Here is an 18912-nt window from a genome sequence, read left to right on the forward strand (position 1 = left end):
ACTAGAAAGCTAAATAATCGAACGAAACTAGTTCCTATCCAACTCTTTGCTTATTATTACATTACAAGTAAGTTGTCTTGCAGAAATATTGAAAATATATTGAATATTTGTATAATAAGTATATATTGTATATATGTAGGAACTTTCTATGTAAACTTATGAATGAAAAAATGGGAGGATTAATAAATGTGCTTTAAACAAAAAGCCTACTTGAATAGAAACATTTAATATGAAGAACTTTGCTGAACTTATACTTTTTAAATAATTTAACTAGATGTTAGTTAAAGGCCTAGATAAATTAAAGGATATATATTAATTTATTTAGTGGTTCCATACAACGAACCAGTGACTCAAAGAACTGAAAAGCTCTTCCCTATGCGGCCCATTAAGAGCAACAAGCATGAACAAAAGGAATACGCAAAAGACCCGGTGAGAGCAACCCAACAACCAGCCAGTGAGAGCGTAAGTCAGAAAGAGAGAGAGAGAGAGAGCGACCATGATGTGGCGAATGTGGTTGTTTTAGCAAAATGTGTGTTGGCTTTTCAGCCCACACTGCGAGGTGAGTTTCGTTTTGCTGTGTGTTGAATTAGTGTTGCAAAAGGCGCGATATTTAAATTTTAAACTAAGAATAACCAAACATTTATTCAATTTGTAAACATGGTACACAAAAATATTTTTATTAAAAAGAAAAAACAAACGCAGAATTGTAAAATGTATACCAAGCTAACAAGTCAAAATTTTAACTCTTACCTTTTATAATACATATTTTTGCCAAATTTAAGAAAATCAGTCAACTATATCTCACTTTATATAATTTTGGTATCAAAAACTTTATTTTGATTTAATAACTTTTTACTCAAAATGCTTTGACGCCTGCAGTTACCTACAAAGAGTTAGTTGCAAGGTTATACAAATTTCGACATGGCCGATGTTAATCATGCCTCTGTTTTTTTTTTTGTGGGATGTGGGGAGAGGAGTTTAAAACAAATAAAACAATATTTAATACAGATATGTATGATAAAATTTCGTTTTAGTCCTTGCGCCTGGCTCGCAATCGAAGAGCCACATAAGCGAATCCTCGGAAACTTATAATAAGTAAAGCCAATCCCACATAATCCAGCGGTAAATCGGCAGCAGAAAAGTTCAGTGTCTCCAATATAACTTTACCCGAACTGGGGCATGTGGTGTTTGATGAGGTGCAGGTAATCTCGCCCGGTTCCACATCGGCCCATTGATTGATGAGTAGGCCCTCGTTGGCATAACGGAACCAGGATAAATATGACAACCATTTCAGATAAATAGGCACTGAGCCGGAATTCAAAAAGAAACCACCAAACAGAAGGAATGGTATAATCACTGGTGGGCCCACCGACAGGGCCATCGACGTGGATGAGCTGGCACAGGAGATGAGATAGCCAAACGATGTGGAAACATTTGCCACCAAAGTGACCAGGGCCAAGCAATTAAAGAAATGCCAAACTCCGGCCCGTAATCCAATCATAGGATAGGCAATCGCTGTGAAAACCAATGGAACAGTAAGAAATAGTGGCAGTTCGGCTATGGTCTTGCCCAGAAAATACGTATCGCAACGATACAACCGGCTACGAGATTCCCTCATAAAGACAGGCAGTTCGGATGTGAAAACCTGAAAGGGTTTACAAATGGATTAGCTCGATTCCAAGATTCATTGCAATACTCACATTTATGGTGGCAAATACATTCTGAAATGTCATATTGGTCAAAAACAGAAAGATGGCTCCATTGATATTCATGACACCGACTTGGGTCAGTTGCTGACCCAGAAAGATTAATCCAATTAGTATGGCAACCATCTGGAATATGGTAACGGAAATTAACTGATTCAAAACTCAATGGCATAAAATTTGTGAACTGACCGTTGTTTGAATGAGTCGCACTTTAACCAACAATGGTTCCTTAAGCACTGATAACCATGAACGCCATAATACGGCTCGGAACTGCATAAACCAGGTGGCCTTATAGGTATATCCATTCTCTGGTTGCTCCAGCGGCTGCGATTGTGTCTTGGCTGCCAGCAATTGCTCCATATCCCTAGCCACCTTACTAATGGCGAAGTTGTCGCAAATTTTCGCAATGCGATCACGCGATTCTAACTCCCTGCCAGGCACTACAGCCAGCACTTGGACATAGAAATCAGCGGGATTGTAGTTCGTTGGACACTGAGCTCCCACACTGAAAAATGTCGTTCAAATTGCTATGTTGATTCTCCAAAGTATGAGATCCTACTGCTACTCACTATGAGAAAAAGTCCACTGCCTCGCTGGGTGTGCCGAGGAAAGCCACACGTCCCTCAGCCATTAGCAGAATCTTGTCAAATAGCTCAAACAATTCCGACGACGGCTGATGTATGGTTAAAATGACAGTTTTGCCCTTTTGCGATAGCTTCTTTAGTACCTGTACCACACTGTGGGCTGTAAATGAATCCAGTCCCGAGGTGGGCTCATCGCATATCAAAAGCGGTGGATCGGTGAGAGCTTCTGAGGCGAAAGCCAAACGTTTTCGCTCGCCACCCGAAAGACCCTTCACACGACCCGGAACACCGATTATCGTATTCTGGCACTTGCTCAACGACAACTCCTGTATTACCTGATCCACTCGAGCCACACGCTGTTTGTATGTGAGATTTCGCGGCATTCGGACCATGGCATGGAATATCAAATGTTCGCGAGCTGTCAGTGATCCAATAAATAGATCATCCTGCTGCACATAAGCACATCGAGCCTGCATCTCTTTGGCATCGACCGGCTGACCATTAAGTAGTCTCATTCCAGATGGTGAAACCTGAATGCCTTGCGGCGAACGAAAGGCCAAAGCGTTCAGCAAAGTTGTCTTACCAGCTCCAGAGCTGCCCATAACTGCCAATAGTTCACCGGGATAGGCCACACCGCAGACTGCAGAAGGGGGACAGAAAATAAAAGGGGTTCATTGAATAGAATGAAAGGAATGAATCTTAAAACTGTCTTTCATATGCTAGTCTATTTTCTCTATTTTGTCACTTTTAGTTATCGAAGTGTGCCCTGTTTTTGGTATCGAGTCCACCTTTGAATTATGTCTCCTAGAGCAAGTCAGTTACAAACTGAAACCAGACGATAGCAGATCAATACACTAATATAAAAATAAAAACAAAAACACAAAATATAAAACAAAAATTAACTAAAAAAAAAGGGTTTCTATAGAAGCAGATGTCCTGATGTCGAACTCCCAAACCAAGTCAAGTGACAACTCGATGGTCGATAATCATATCGCATCTGACATGGCACTCAAGCTGAAGAAATATCGTCCAAGAATGGTGATTCGGCGTAATGCGCCGTTGAGGCATTTGAAATGTTCGATGGTCCCTAGAACAAATTGGACACGCAATGATTCCACAACCAATACCAATTACTCTTGCCAAAGTGCTGGATCATCTGATGACGACATGGGCGTGACAAAAGCAAAGAATCCAAGGCGTCGTCGCCGTCGTCGTCGTCGTCAAGATTGCTGGCGCTCCGACTCAGGTTCAGAGTCATAAAATGGAGATTCTGATCCCAATAAGTTAGAGTTTACAAATTTTTGCTATCTCCAAAATAAATGCTGGTGAATCAAATGTTATAAGGTTGAACTTACCGTTTTTGAGTAAATGTTTTCGTGGCGCTGGTATATGACGCTCATTGCAGAAGAGGCCACGTGTACGATTGACCAACTGACGCCAGCCGGAGCCGGGCTGATTTACAGCCCCAAATATATCCAGATTGTGCCAGGCATAGGTGAGATTCTCAGCCAATTGAGTTGAGCTCGTGCCATCATCGGGCTGTGGCGGTGTATTTAGGGTTCCGTAGTTTTTGCTTTGTCCAAAGCTCTGATTAATGCAACTCTGGGAGGTGGCGCCACCAGCAGTGGTTGTTGTATCACCCTGGCATAATGAAAACGGAGAACCAGATGGTGGAGGAGATGTAGATGGAAATTATTGACGGTTGAGAGCGAGTGGGTAACAAAGGTCGGGCAAAAAGGTTTTCTTCGCTCTTGGTCTCTTGAAAAACTTTTCAATTTCACGCCGTCCGTCCATAAAAAAGGGCGTCGGTGCGTAAATCTTAGCTAGCACGCTAATCCCTAAGCCTAAGCCATTTGCTCCTCCCTTCCCCCACCCCCCAGTCCCCATTCTCTCTCCCTCCACTACATCAATCTGTTTAATAAAAATGCTCTCCAAACATTGAGTGCAAGGATGGAGTTGGAGGAGAGCGACAGAACGATGGCGTTGCCTATTTAAAATGTGCAAATTAGGATGGCCATAAGCCGCAGCCGGCTACGTCCTTGACGGAGGACGGCGCTTGGGAGGGCTTAGAGACGGCACGGTTCGCCATGTTGCCACTTCATAAGACAATTGTGAGTGTAAATCGCTGGGATTCGAGTTGAGTTTGTGTGCTTTTTTATTAAATATAAAAAAACAACAAAATTCGCTTTAAGCATTCGTTGTCGACCAAGTAAGATGATTACGACTTAGTATAAGATGTTTATGGGGAATGGTATAAATGTTTCCTTTTGGCCATGTCAGTCTTTTCTCTTCTGCACTCAAAATGGAATGTTCATGAATATAATATCATTATGAGTGTGGCTTGTTAATCATATTTGAATCAATTCACTTAGGTCTATTTATCTTTTAGATTCAATTAACTCATAAATATTCATACGTAATCATTTAAATTCCTTTAAATACTTATACATTTATGACTGGCTTCAGAATGACGCTTAAGAATCTAGACTTTTACCTCTAAAAAGTTAAATAGAAATGAAATAAGTCGACTTTGGTATACCTTGTAGGAACAAACAAAAATTAACCATTATTTACAAGACTTTATATTCATTTCTCTTTACTTGTCATTTGAATATATAGACTATCTCGCTCCCCTTGCAATTAATTCCTAATACTAGAATTAGTTAACTATATTTTATACGAATTTTGATGCAATTTGATTGCCTAATAAAGATTGTTAACAAATATAATCGTATTGATCAAAATCAAGTTATACTTAATACACAAGTTTATATACCAAATCGGGTTAATCTACATATCCGTTTTTGTCTCCTAGATCTCACTGTTCATACAGACAGACGGATAGAGAGATTTTTGGCCAGATTGTTGCCGCTTTGGATGCCATCAACAGCTCAACAGTTGGCGGCTTTGAAAATTTCCAAAAATTTAGAGAGTTTTCATTTTGTCAAAGTCGCAATCTTGTCTCAAAGTGGAGCAAAATCCCCTTAACATAGCATACTAACTAACACTTAATACCCACAATCAACTCTATGATAAAGAAATCAAGTTTTAGTTGAACAGATCTGAATAAGAAAACGAATTTTTAAATCTCAGAAAGAAAAACTTTGAAATTGAAGTAAAATTCATCAATAAATTAAAGACATAAAGGTAAGTTTTTGTATGTGTGCGTATGTTGTGTGTGTGCCTCATAGGGCTTCTTGTGAACCAAATGGTAAATGGTAACCAGAGATGACTTCGCCGCCCACACTGACAGTAATGAGGCTTGCGGTATGGCTATCTGCGCCACCGCCATCTCTCTCCCTCTTGAATTTTTTTTCAGCATTTCCCTTAGCTTGTTAGGTTTCTACCGAAAATCATATGTAAATCGACTTGCAGATACCCTGTGCCCCCACTGCCAGTAAGTTTATGATGAACGCGTTCGAAACGTTTCTAAAGTCTCAAGACATTCGGTGTTCCTTAAGGTAAATTGTTGACCTTTTCCATTGGGGGTCTAAGGAATGGCCTATCTCTTGTTTTTTTGTTTTGTACAGGGTATTTAAGTAAAACCAAGGAAAACATAAATAACAGCTCTCCACTAATTGGCGAAGCAAGCAAAAATGATGATGGCCACAATATGGAAAACATTTTAGTCCCCACTTTCTTTCTCCCTTTCCCTTTCGTTGCTCCAACGGATGGTGGTGGTGCTGCTGCTGGCTGGTCCTTGGCTGCTCTCATAATAATTTGTATAAATAATCATAAAAATTAAGCAAGAAATATGAAGGAAGAGAGCGCAAAATAAAAGCTGACATTCAATGCAAAGCGCAACAACAACAGAAAGGGAAAGAGAGAGCAACAGAACCGAAAAAGAAGAAAAAAAAAAAAATGTCGCACAGGTTATTAATAATCCCACCTTGAAGGACCTAAGGACCAACAGAAGGCGGCGTCCAGCTATCCAGTCCAGTTTCAATCTCAGCCTCAGACTCATCTCTCTCGCTCACTCTCTCTCTCTCTCTCTCTAGCATTCTCTCGCAGTTCGTTCGGACTGACTTTTGAGATGGCTTCAAGAAATTGGTTGACGTCTCGAGGTAAACGCGGAAAAAATTTAATATCCGTTACAAGCATCTGGGTTGGGAGGATTTGGGTGGTGGTTTTGGTGCTTTTTTTTTTTTTTTTTTTGGTCGAGAGGTTGGGGCTCGGTTGACGCTCCAAGAAGATCCTGGCAAAATTGTTTTCACAACAAATGAGGCCGAAAAATGTTATTAAAAAGTTTTTCCTGTATTTATTTGCTTATGTTGCGTTCTTCACGTTTCTCTTTCTCTTGCTCTCTGTCCCTCTGTCTCTCTTTCTCTGTGTATCTGTTTCTCTGTGTATTATCTTGGTCCTGGTCCTGAAAGTAGAAGATACTACCATCTTCTGGCTGTCTCGCTGGTTGTCTGCCTTCACTCTCTGCTCCTTTCGTGTTCTTCATCTGCCTTTCCTTCCCTTCCCTTCGCACCTCTTGCCATGCCATTTCTCGGTCGGCACTCACAGCTTGTATTTTACATTTCATATTTATTTAATTTTTCGTACTTTTTACTTTGCGTGCTATTTTTGAATTACTTATAAAGAAAATGCGGCTGCTACATCGCCGCTGCCTCTGCCACTGCCGCCATATGGCACCCCGAGAAAGAAGAAGAGGAGGACAAAAAAAACAACACCGAGAAAATGTTCTTGTTGATATGCCAATGGCAGGAACTAAGTTTATTTAATGAACTTGACAAAAAAAAAAAAAAAAAAAAAGACGAGCCAGAAACAGAAAAATAAAGCGAAAACAAACGAGAACCAGAATGAGGCACTCACTCAATGACTCAATAAAGCAGCAACTCAATTTGTTCACTTTTGGATACAAAATGAGTACTCATAGATTATGGCTCAAATGGCAAACGAATAAGTGAAGAAGAAGGTATTCACATCTTGACCCACATATTCAATGAAAAACTCTATAAATCGCCTAATGAATAACTAATGAAACTTTCTTTTATCAATATTTTGCAAATTGTTAACTCTTTGAATAACATATGAATATCCTTTCTTGATTTAAACATTTGTTTTGAATATAGATTAAAGAAAAAATGGCAATAAATAAACCTTTCTTGTCTTACACATTATTAAGTTTGCGTTATGTGATTAACTAACTTTGATTTATTGAAAAATTGTGACATTTAAACATTTTGGAGAATTTTCAGAATTTTATTAATCGACTTCAAGAGATTTCTATAAAGGGTATCTTTCAAGGCGCTGCTTTTGTTCCCGAATTTTGTTGTTATTTTGTAACAATTTGTTTAAATTTTCTTTTTGCTTTATTTTAAAGGAAACTTTTTGGCCAACAAAACTTCTTTACACTCTGTCTCATTATCATACTTGGAGAACCAACATACAAAAAAAAAAAAGGTGCAAAACTTTTTCTAACATTTTTGTTTAGCCCATTTCCAAACGTGCAACAACATCAACAAGAAGAGCAATCAAGTAGAAGAAGAAGGAGAAGATGATGAGGGAGAAGAAATACGCGATAACAACAATTGAGATTTTTTTTTAAGGTCCCAAGTTGTTTTGGTTATTATGTGTGTGTGTGTGTTTTTTGAGAAGTAAACAGATATGTATATCTGTCTGTTTGTCTGTCGTTTTTGTATCTAGTGTAACAGGTACAGATACAGGTAAGATAGACTGTAACTGATACGTTGGCCAGTCAAATAATGACCCAGATAAGACTGGATTATGACAGTATCAGCAACAATCATAACAAGAAAAGAAACAACAACTATACACAAAGATTCCATCTTAAGCAATGTGACAGATACAGATACAGATGGAGATGGTGATGTAGATGGAAGATGGAAATTGTAAACTAGATACAAAGACAAGATAGCAACAGTCGCAGATATACAATCTCATAGTCAATGTCCAATGACGTGCGAAATGGTGCTTGAAAGTTAAGTTCTAACTCCCATTAAATGATGCTTTCCTTCTTAGTTAAGCATATTCTACATATGTACATAATTCAAAAACTTTATCAAATTCAAGCAACAATTTTGATAAGAAATCCTCTCAGATCGACAGCAAGATACATCTTAAATGTAGGCACATCTCTAAGACATTCCAGAATAAGTCATATTAACGCATTTTATTTAAATTTTGATACTATTATCTATGGTTATAAATGATAAAAGAAAAACTAAAGGGAAGGGTATAGTATAGTATCTTTATGTGAAAAGCACGTGTAGACAAATTCGGCTTGGCTCTACTCTTAGATTTCTTTTTTATATCAACTTGAGCCCAAGTGCCCCATTTTGGTTTATGAAAAGCTGTTTTGAGCTGCACCACAAAGATAATCATAGTCTAAACATAGACAAGATCAAAAACGGGTCTTTATTCTAATCGTGTTAACTTAAACCTTGAACCATTTGCAATTGAATTGAGTTCAGCATTTAGGTCAAATATGCAATAAAAAAACTGTCCTGTATTTGCTACCACTTTGGCATCAATTGGACTCGAATTTCAATTCATGGATTGCATAATGCATGCTGTTTGTTGTCTGATCCATTTGTGTCTATCTATCTGTCTGTCTGTCTGTCTGTCTGTCTGTCCTCCATCAGTCGGTTAGTCAGTGTGTCTGATCTATGGATGTTAAAATTCTTGTTGTTATTATTTTTACAATGACAAAGTCGTGGTTTCTGTGTGCGGTGTGGTTGTTCTCTTGGTTGCCTTTTTGCAATGCGGTTATGTTGTGGTCATGTGTGGTCTCCATGTGGTTTTTTTGGGGCTAGTTCTCACGCTGTAAACGTTTATTTGTCGGTTGCCACATGCATGCCACCCCAGCGCCTGAAAGTATGCTAAAGATATTATAAATGCACTTACATTATGCAAATGCTCGGCTGAGGTATTTTTACTATTGCCGCGTATTAATAGCTCCTGATCCTCCTGACCCATCTCTCCAATATATTTTCAAATGTGCGTATAAAATGTTATATTTTATTTGCACACACGCACACACACAGACACAGTTGCACACGCACACAATCACAAAATATGCGAAATAATTTAATAATTGAAAAAAAAAAACAAAAGTACAAAAAAACAAAACGCAACACGATTCTCTCGTATGAACTTCGTGACGACCGCGCTGACAAAATGCAACTGAGGTAGCTGAGCGGTCTCTCGACAACCTCAACGGTTAACGTCCGGATGCAATGGGACAATAACAAAGTCTCGACAATGAGTGGAAATTTGATAGAGATAAAAATTGTTGGTGTTTGGAACGACAGACAGAGAGAGAGAGAGAGCGAGAGAGCGGGAAAGGGAGAGGAGTATGGAGAAGCTTTAGCTACTTATTTGTACACTGATTATAGACAAGATGAGACAAATAAGACAAACCCAACCGCCACCCCAGATAAAGAGAAAGAAATAAACTAACTGCGAAACAAAAAGAGCATTGAAGAGAATAGAAAAGCCTGTCTACTTAGTTAACAAAGTGAAGCTAGAAACTACTAGCTAAAATAAAGTTGAATCTGCCGCTCTTTAACTCTAGCCAAGTTTTAAAATTAAAGTCCTTAGTTAGTTAAAACACATCTATCTAAGTATATATAGGTAGTTCCATCAGTTATGGAGTAAGAGTCTAAATTTTTAATTGATTATAACCATTGACTATAACCATTTACTCTTAACTAAAGGCTAACTACTAGTTAAGCTATGTGAATCGTACGTGTTAGGTAATTCCCTCAGTTATAAAGCTAAAACTAAGAAATACTCTACACATCATTCAATGCTCCTTTTTCTAACTGATTCATTCAATAACTTCACTTCTAACTATGGGCTATCTAGTAGTTAACCTTTTTCATAAGGGCTCAATTAGACCACTTATTCTTGTCTCATGAAAAGTATTAAGCTATCTGGACTTACTTTCGACTCAAACTTTGGGCCAAGCATAGATTAGTTTTTGCTTTGTACAACAGTTTGACAACAACTCTCTTTTTTTTAAAAGCTCTAAGTAACAGAATTTCATCTCAAACTTTAAGGATAATAATGAATCACTTAACACTTTAACTCTGGGTTAACTCTTGGTTATTTAGACCAGGTTAATACTTTACTTTTTCAAGCATTCTAACTGTAACTTGCTTATAATAACTCCAGGCATTCGAATTGGCTCAAAACTATCGGTGTCAGTTTTATTGGTCTTTCACTGTAGTTAGCCAACTGGCTGATAGTTTCTATTTAAGACATTGCCTTTGTCTGCAATATTCACTCTTCGATAGATACGCAACTCTGAGTTGTATTTCACTCAGAACATTTTTAGGGCTTCTTGGTGGGCCTCAGCTCGAATCTGGTTTGGTTGTTGGTTGCAAGAAAATTTCTGTGTGCGTGCTGTCGCTTTGCTTTTCGCTTCAAGTACCCAAGAGGCACCTAACACTAAATCCGTCTTGAACTTTTGCTAAGTGGGAAATAGCAAGAGAGCGAGAAAGAAAGAGAGAGAGAGAGAGAAAGACATGATGGCGAGACGTGCGAAGGGCGTAAAGGAAGAGCAGCGGATGGTTATCCCCAGTCGGTTGCCATCATTTACTCACTCAAATGCTATAAACTTTTTTACACTTAACAATTTATTGTCACTCTGTCGACGTCGAAGCTTTTGTTGTTTTCAAAGTGTGTGTGTGTGTGTGTATGACATTCACACCCGCGCTGCCCTTTACCGAGCAACTTGCAGCAACAGCGCAAAAAAAAAGTGTAAAGAAGTAACTCGAGCAAAAACGTAGAAAGTTTTTCGCCTAACACGCTTTTACACTCTCTCTCTTACTCAACTTAACTCTCACTCCCCCACACACACACACACACACACGCATACCAAGCGGGACAAACAAATGCCCACCCACAGGTAAAGCGGCCATTGACACTTGAAAAAAGAGGATTTGGATAGGTTAGGAGTGTTGCCGGGGGTCACGATCCGAGGTTGACTTAACCCATGTTTAAGTCTCATGCAAATTATTGACGCGGACAGCGAGCCCAATAAATCTGTGTATGTGAGTGTCTGTGTGTGTGTGTATGTGAAGAAAAACTTTTCCTAGCTCTCTACGCTAATCAGACAGCTTTCTAGTTCATTGCATTGTACACCCACACACATTTACATTCACACAGCTTCCTCCCTCTACATCATTCCCGTTTTGGCCCCTTAACTCGTTCGTCAAGCAGCCACTCAGCTGGCTGTAATTGCTAAGTAAATCAGCGCTGCCATTTGCCATGCCCAAAAAGTATACGCCATGGTGGCTTCTAGAAAGGAGTTTGGCTCGGGACGGTCGATGGATGGCTGGGTGGGAGGGATGCTGCCGTCGAAGTTTTAAAGCGAGGAATGTGTTATGGGTTCTTGGGTCACATAGTTAGTTAGTTAGTTCACCAACTTGAATAAGACGAGCCCAGCTGGGAGACAAAGAGAAAAAGTGACAGAAGAGAGGGAGATCCGAGGATCAAGTCAGAGAGGGGTCGATGACGGCAACTGGGCTTATGCTAGGATTAGGACAATTAAGGGATTTCTGTTAGAACAAGAGATTGAAGAGACTGAAGACAAAAACTGAAACCGATACTGAGATGAGGCTTTTTAGGGCTGTAAGTGCACTTATCTTAGTTCTTGACTTAGGTAGGGTTATGTCCACATTTTTATCTTACGATGATAGCCCCACTCTCTCTCTCTCTCTCTTTGTATCTCTCATTCCCTTTTGTTTGTGATGACTCTGGTATATTAAGTTTTGTTTTTAGGCATTTCTTGCATTTAACTTGAATGTTACTCATCACTTTCAGTAGATGGCGTGGGCGTGGTGGAGAATGACCTCATAAAGCAGGTCAACTGTTGCGCAAATCGTGAAAGTCACTTGCCCAAGCTAACTAACTAGTTGCTGCTAACTAGCTGGGCACACAGGCAAGCAAGTAAAGCAACTGTGTGGCAAGTCTTGAGCCTGTAGATAGAGCCTGTTGCCACATAAACAGAGCATTTTATTAGATTACACATACGCCTCCTTGTCACACACACACACACACCCATCTATATATAGGCGAAAAGTTAGCGCTACAACCATGGCCAGAATGAGACATTGCACAGTGGTACGATTACCGAAAACGAATGGCTAAAATCAAATTTTAATCCCTTATCCCATATTTATCTATGGCTAATCTGGTCAATGACTCAGATTGTAAAATCTTTGGGAAATGAACTATAAAGAGAACTATATAATAAAATGAAGATTATGATACATATATCAGCCAAAGGTACCACTGTGCGACGACTATAGAAAAGCAACAGCAACATGAACGAAGGGGCAAAGTGCAAAATTTTTATGACTCCCAGCGGATGTTTTGATACGTTTTTATGAGACGCGCGCGTGCTGTAAGCGTTGCTGGCAACTGGCAGAGCTGGCAAACCGGATGAAACTCTAAATCCAAACTTGACTACTCCAACTCTTCGGACCGATTCCGACTTGACTGTCTAACTGTCGGTTTCTCTGTCCGTCTCTCTGTCTGTCTGTCTGTCTGACTGTTTGTCTATCTTATCGCACAGTTGAGCATTTGGTTGATGCGCTGCGCTTTAATAGAAAAATATGCCGCTTGCTTTTGCGTTTATTGCATTCGAAGAGATTGAAGATTGGCATGAAGTCCTACTATAAATTGGTCAGAAGGAGAAGGACAAGAACAACAAGTAAAATGGGTTAAGGACTTGCCGTTTGGCATAAACAAATTCATTAGCAGGGCAAACGAACCAAAATGGATGAAAATGAAAAGATTTAGATACCAACATTTTTTTTTAACATTAATTTAATTTAACTTTAGCCAGAGAAATTCTTAAAATACTTCCATAAAGGGAACACAATATAACTTAAGGTATTTTTAACTTAAAGTAGAAAATAACAATCTGTAAACCAAATCATATATGATATGAGAAACTAATCAATTATCCATGGAGTGACTTAGAAGATATTTTCATTCATTTTCGACGCCCAAGAAATATCGATCTTTTAGGGATGTTTAGACCGCCCAAAACACTCCCCTGGATTCACCAATGAAATGATCGAATTATAAGTGTGTTGTATGTTAAGATTATTAGAATTGTAAAACTTATTAACCGCTTATAGGCACTGAAAAAATTTTGCAAGTGTTTCAAAACTTTTGGACCGAAAACTTATTAATAACAATAAGTTGTTGCATGCAACAAGCTGCAGCAGGACATTGCTGCAAATGTGTTGTGAGGCAAATTTTCTGAACTTACCATCTTGATGGTATCGGCGAGTAGCGAGCCCCATCTGGACACATCACCCAAACCATTTGTAGCCACCTTTACTTGAAGATGTGGGCCTGTGCATGGGTTTGGTCTTGGGCTTTTTGCCCAGTTTAGCATTTTCCTATTCATTTAATTAGATTTCTCAAGTAAACCGCAAAAACCGCACATTTTCTCAAGCCAAGCCCCAAGAACCTTGTAGAACCTTTAATCTTTTCGTTTGCCTTCTGCTCCTGCGTCCTGTGTCAGTTTCTCAGCCTCAGTTTCTTTGGCGGCTTCTTAAGAATGTTGGCCCCTCAACTTCAATGCAGGCGACTGCAATTTTTACCCCAGGGAAGGGGAAAGCAAGAGGTAAGTTGGTGATGCTGGTGATGTTAGTGGATGGGGAAAACCGCACAGAATCCTGGTTCATTTTGTTATTGGGAAACAGCTATTTTTCTAACCAACCTTCGCTTACTCTATATATGTAAACGAGGGTGGCTCAATAATAACTTCTCTAGTAACGTTTTTTTTTTTCGATTTTGCTTAGCACTCTGAATTTGCGTTATAATTTAGAAGGATATTGCTTGGAGTCGATTGGGCAGTTTATTCCACTTACTTTAACTAAAATTTCAAACGCATTTCAAAGGATTAGTTTATTTATTGAACAGACCTCGTCTGTGTCTTGTGTGCTCGTGTACCTATCCTGTCTCCAGACTCGCAAATATTTCAGCAGAAAACTTCACCATTTGTGCACTTTAATTTGCGGTGGACAACTCGCAAAGTTTTATCTCCTTGGTTACTTTTGCTTCAACGACCGCATCAAAGCGGCAATTTGTAGACGGACAAAAGCTAATAGCTGCGGCACGCAACCAACAAAGTTGCATTTTGTCCAGTCCCTTCTTCCTGTTCCCTTTCGTTCTTTCGTTGTTTCCTTCTTGCTCTATATGTATCTCTATCTCGATAGCTAGAAAGAGTCAAGATAAGACAAGAAGTCCTTGACTTACTCACTTGACAGTTTATTTATGTAAACAAAGTGTTTCATTGATGATTTTTCAATCAATTTCGAATACAATCGACGATTAAGTTAAGTTAATATGTACCTACAAATATACACTGCTTTGGCATTGAATAAGGACAACATTTGTTTATAAATCGACATCTTTCTACCAAACTAAATAAAGACAAACATATTTTAATTCTGACTTTGAAGAGTCTCCCAGACTTATGCACTTCCATATCTTGTAATACATATCCAGACATTATCAAAAAAAGAAGAATAGGGAGGCTTTTCCATTAAGCTAATATTTTTATCCTTGAGCTGTTTAAACTGATGAATTTTCTTGCTGAAACGAATTTTGAACAACTTTCTATCATTGGACCACATCAGACAACTTTGCTACTAGGTTTCGGGTTAAGTTATAAGTTGTTGCTCTTTGCTGGATTCCTGAAAATCCATTTATCATATGAAAATTGCCAGATTTTGAATAATAAAAGCTATTGGGTAATGAGTCACATGTAAGATAAGCGAAGGCAGAATTACTATGCCAGACTTGAACTTGGGTTTAGCAAACTATGGAGTCCAGCTATCTGTCTTGCAGATACATCCTCCTTTCTATGGGGCCAAGTGATTCGATTTTAGATTGAAATGCTTTAATTGGTATTCAGCTTTAGCCTTGACTTTAATTTCTTTTGTCTCAGACACCTTCAAAAAGCAAAATGAAAATCGAAGAAGGGCATTTCAGATGGTCAGCTTATTGATGAGCAACGATGGCTTAACGACGAAGAAGAAAATGCCATGACGATGATGATGATGAGGATGAGGATGATGATGACGATGTTGATGACTGAGCTTGCATAAACGAGTTTGCCCTTAAGTGTGGATGAAAAGGAAAAAGGAGTAGGTGAAAGAGCATTTTGTGCGTGAGCAGCATACTCAATACCACAAAAGCTCATCTCATCTCATCACATCCCCATCAGCACCAGCACCAGCACCAGCAATAGCAACAGCATCGGCATCAGCATATCCACATCCACGCTCAAACCCGAACCCATTGGCCATTCTCATCTCCATTTGGTCCAAGGAGGGCATGGCTGGCATCAGGAGTATATACGGCATCTCAGTAATATCGCAACATCCAAGTTATTTATGCAGACTCACATACAAAGCATGCAAAGATTTTGCATTGCTTCTTCTACGGCTTCAGTTTCAGGCAGAGTTCTTTGCTCCTGGGACATGAGTTTGAGGTGCTTGGGCTTTGGGCATGGGCTTGGGCTCTTTGCCAGCATCAAATAGTAGCATCTGCCCCTGTGTCTGTCCGCATACAATTAGCTGCAACTGTAATTAAAGCAATTGTATAATAAATCTTTTGCCAAATGGCTCTGAGGGACAAAGTGAGCCAACAGGAGGCAGAGCGGGTGGCCACTAGAGAGGAAGTTACGAAAAATTGCGAAATTAATATAAATTTAATAGTTGGCTGGCATTTATGGTGTGTGTGTGTGTGTGTGTGTGTGTGTGTGTGTGTGTGTGTGTGTGTGTGTGTGTGTGTGTGTGTGTGTGTGTGTGTGTGTGTGTGTGTGTGAGTGTATAGGCGAGGTGCACAAGAGCAGTCGTAAAATGCATCCAAATAGAGAAAACCAGATGCCAAAATAAAGTTCCCTCCACCCCAAACAAGTTAAGTAAGTTATTCGACCAAAATTAATACCCTGTTGTTTATAGAAATATATACCTAAATATGAATGAAAAATGTGGGTTGAATAAGGATAAAAAAACAAAGAATTAAGCAACGACGAAGTTAATATACCCTTTTTTCTTTTCTATCTTTTAAAGTGTGACTATGTATATCGATTCGTCTCGGAATGTATACCTATATGTATATATTTTATGGGGTTGGAACATAAACAGAGTTATGGGTGTAAAATGAAGGAACCGTTGCCCCTTAATATAGGCAATGGGACTGCTTGAATTGCTTCTAGCATACTTTAGGGGACAAAGTTACGCTTTTTACATCTTTAGATCTACCTATGTGTTGATAACATTTCTGATTAGATTTAGAGGAAAAACAATTTCTTTTATTCTTGTATTGGCCCTTAAAAATATGTCACAATTTAAGCATAAAGAAAACCCGTATTTTTATTTAGAAGGCCTTTTCGTTAGCATAGTTTGCCATGATTTGTACTGCATATGAATATCACATTATATTTATGTATCGTAAATTTCTATTAGCCCATCATAACCCAACAAATATAATAGCTAGAGTAGAGCCAAATAAAAGTAACTATTATCAGGCAGGCGACATACTCATTTAATTGTCCTCGCCTCAAATTTGGCCGCTTTTCAAGAGTGGTAAAGGAAATGGCAAACTAATAACCTTACCAAAAAAGTTGTCAGTGATCCAAACTAAAAATTAAAAAAAAGAAAAGTTCAGTGCAGAAAAGTACGCGCCAAGAAAATGGACAAAACCAAGGCCAAATCGCAGGCAAGCGGAACGAAATCCAGACAGAAGTCGGAAACCACCGATGACATGCCCAAATTTATATATCCACTGATATTACCGCCCTCCTTGCGTAGTCAAAATGCTGATGCCATGCCACTTGTGCGACCTCGGCGACGTCCGACGTCAGAAATTGTCAGCGAACTGCGACGCCTGCGCTCCTCCCCGCTGCGCATTGATGACGACACTGAAACCTGGGCAATCGGACACGAGCGTTCACCTCCACCGGCAAGGCCAGTGCGCACTCTGGAGCAGTTAGAGCAATTGCGTCTATCGCGCCATCGCCTGGAGCAGTTGCTCTTGCGTCCGGCCTTCGAGCAGGCGGTAAGCAATTGTTTCGTACGTGTCCATATAAATGGGGAAGCGACGGCCGAAATGCCCGACTATCGCATTGCTGAAGTTCTCGCTGCTGTGGAACTGAGTGAGGGCTACTATGTGGACGGACCTGTTGAAGCTGGTGGTAAAGGCAACAGGAGAGGCAGTCTTCCCACCAATATGGCATTGCGTTTACGCTATGACGACGTCATCAAACAGCATGAGCTCACCGAGATATCAAATATGCCATTCACTCGCAGGGAATTTGAACTGTGGCGCGATAATTGCATCAATCAGGCAATTGAGCCGCCAACCACCGAGACGATAGCACGCAAAAAGATTGAACTCTATAATGCCCTGAACAGTGAAGCGAAATCCATTGCAATGATACAACAGGCATGGACTCTGCCCATACGCATGCCAAATCGTGGCGATTTGTTGGAACGTCACGGTGGCGTTTATCCGTGGCAATTGCAGCGTCCCCAATTGACAAAGCCATCGCCAATGGCAATGGGATCCACTGAAACATCAATAGGAGAGGCAAGTCTGCTCGCATCGCTCTCGTCAAAGTCATCCTCGATGAACATGTCACAATCGGAAAGCAGCCAGTTCCAACAACCAGAGGAGCCGGAAATTGAAATAGAAGCCATTAATGAAGAGCTTGAGGCCCAGCAATCACTTACTCGTCTCCGTTTGGCCAGTCTAAATCAACGCGTCAGGAACTTGAAAAAGAGCGACTAATCCACAAAAATCACTAACAAAAAACATAGTTCCTCAAAATTCAATATGTTGATTTTATTTAAATAAAAAACAAAATAAAAAAAGTACAAACAATAATTAAAAAACCTTTGAAATGCTTAATCCTTGGTTTATTCTATATCAAACAGATATTGGTTGATGGCCTAAATAAAGAAAAATCATCTGAAGCCAACATATTTCTGCTTACCGTTCTCGATTCCAAGTGCATTGTCAGTTTGTAGAGTTGTCGAGTTTTGTAATTAATTAAGTAAAATTGTTTTTAAGTGCGAATTTTGTCAAAAATAATTCAGGCTTCATTTATAAATGGTTTTCGAGCTAATTTTATTCTAGTCTTAATATATGAAATAAATTTTTACTTGAATTTTACTATTCGTTTTGTTTGGCAACCATAAACAATTACAAAAAAGGCATTGCCAAACAAGTCAATTCCAATTTTTGATGGTTTTTTTAAGTATTAAGTATTTCTTGTATTTCAAGTATTCTTGTTAATTAATGAATGAAGCTAATTTATTTACTTATGTCTCATGTTGTTCTCAAACTATTGAAGAATAATAGAAAAATATTTTATAGGTATTTTTCATTCTACTGGCCATAAGGCAAAAGATTTGAATCCAAGTAATTTCGTTCGAAATCGAAAGCGAGGACAGATTTTAAATTCATTTCCGACAAAATTATTCGAAGTCGGAAACGAGAGGAGGCCAGATTTTTTGCATGTGCTCTATAATTTAATAGTTTAATTTGTAGCAATAGGGATCTATGGCTTAAAACATCAGACCATTACAGGACAGTCAACCCAAGTCAAGCCACAG

General features: G+C 39.2%; 2 protein-coding genes across 2 annotated transcripts; one reads left to right on the top strand and one right to left on the bottom strand.

Moving 5' to 3' along the window:
• Positions 1 to 801: 801 nt before the first annotated feature.
• On the bottom strand, positions 802 to 9422 carry w (eye pigment precursor family transporter white). The gene is made up of 6 exons (XM_068298342.1): positions 9164 to 9422; positions 3646 to 3931; positions 2276 to 2930; positions 1896 to 2211; positions 1701 to 1832; positions 802 to 1645 (listed from the first exon to the last, which is right to left on the bottom strand). The coding sequence occupies exons 1-6, from the start codon at positions 9233 to 9235 to the stop codon at positions 1031 to 1033; spliced, it is 2076 nt and encodes a 691-aa protein (XP_068154443.1). The 5' UTR covers positions 9236 to 9422; the 3' UTR covers positions 802 to 1030.
• A 7314-nt stretch (positions 9423 to 16736) lies between these two features.
• On the top strand, positions 16737 to 18143 carry LOC137583543 (RNA polymerase-associated protein RTF1 homolog). Its single transcript, XM_068298613.1, has one exon. It carries the CDS (start codon positions 16988 to 16990, stop codon positions 18083 to 18085), a length of 1098 nt encoding a protein of 365 aa, XP_068154714.1. The 5' UTR covers positions 16737 to 16987; the 3' UTR covers positions 18086 to 18143.
• Positions 18144 to 18912: the final 769 nt, after the last annotated feature.

Source organism: Drosophila tropicalis, unplaced genomic scaffold (assembly GCF_018151085.1).
Source record: "Drosophila tropicalis isolate 14030-0801.00 unplaced genomic scaffold, ASM1815108v1 contig_867, whole genome shotgun sequence".
NCBI lineage: Eukaryota > Metazoa > Arthropoda > Insecta > Diptera > Drosophilidae > Drosophila > Drosophila tropicalis.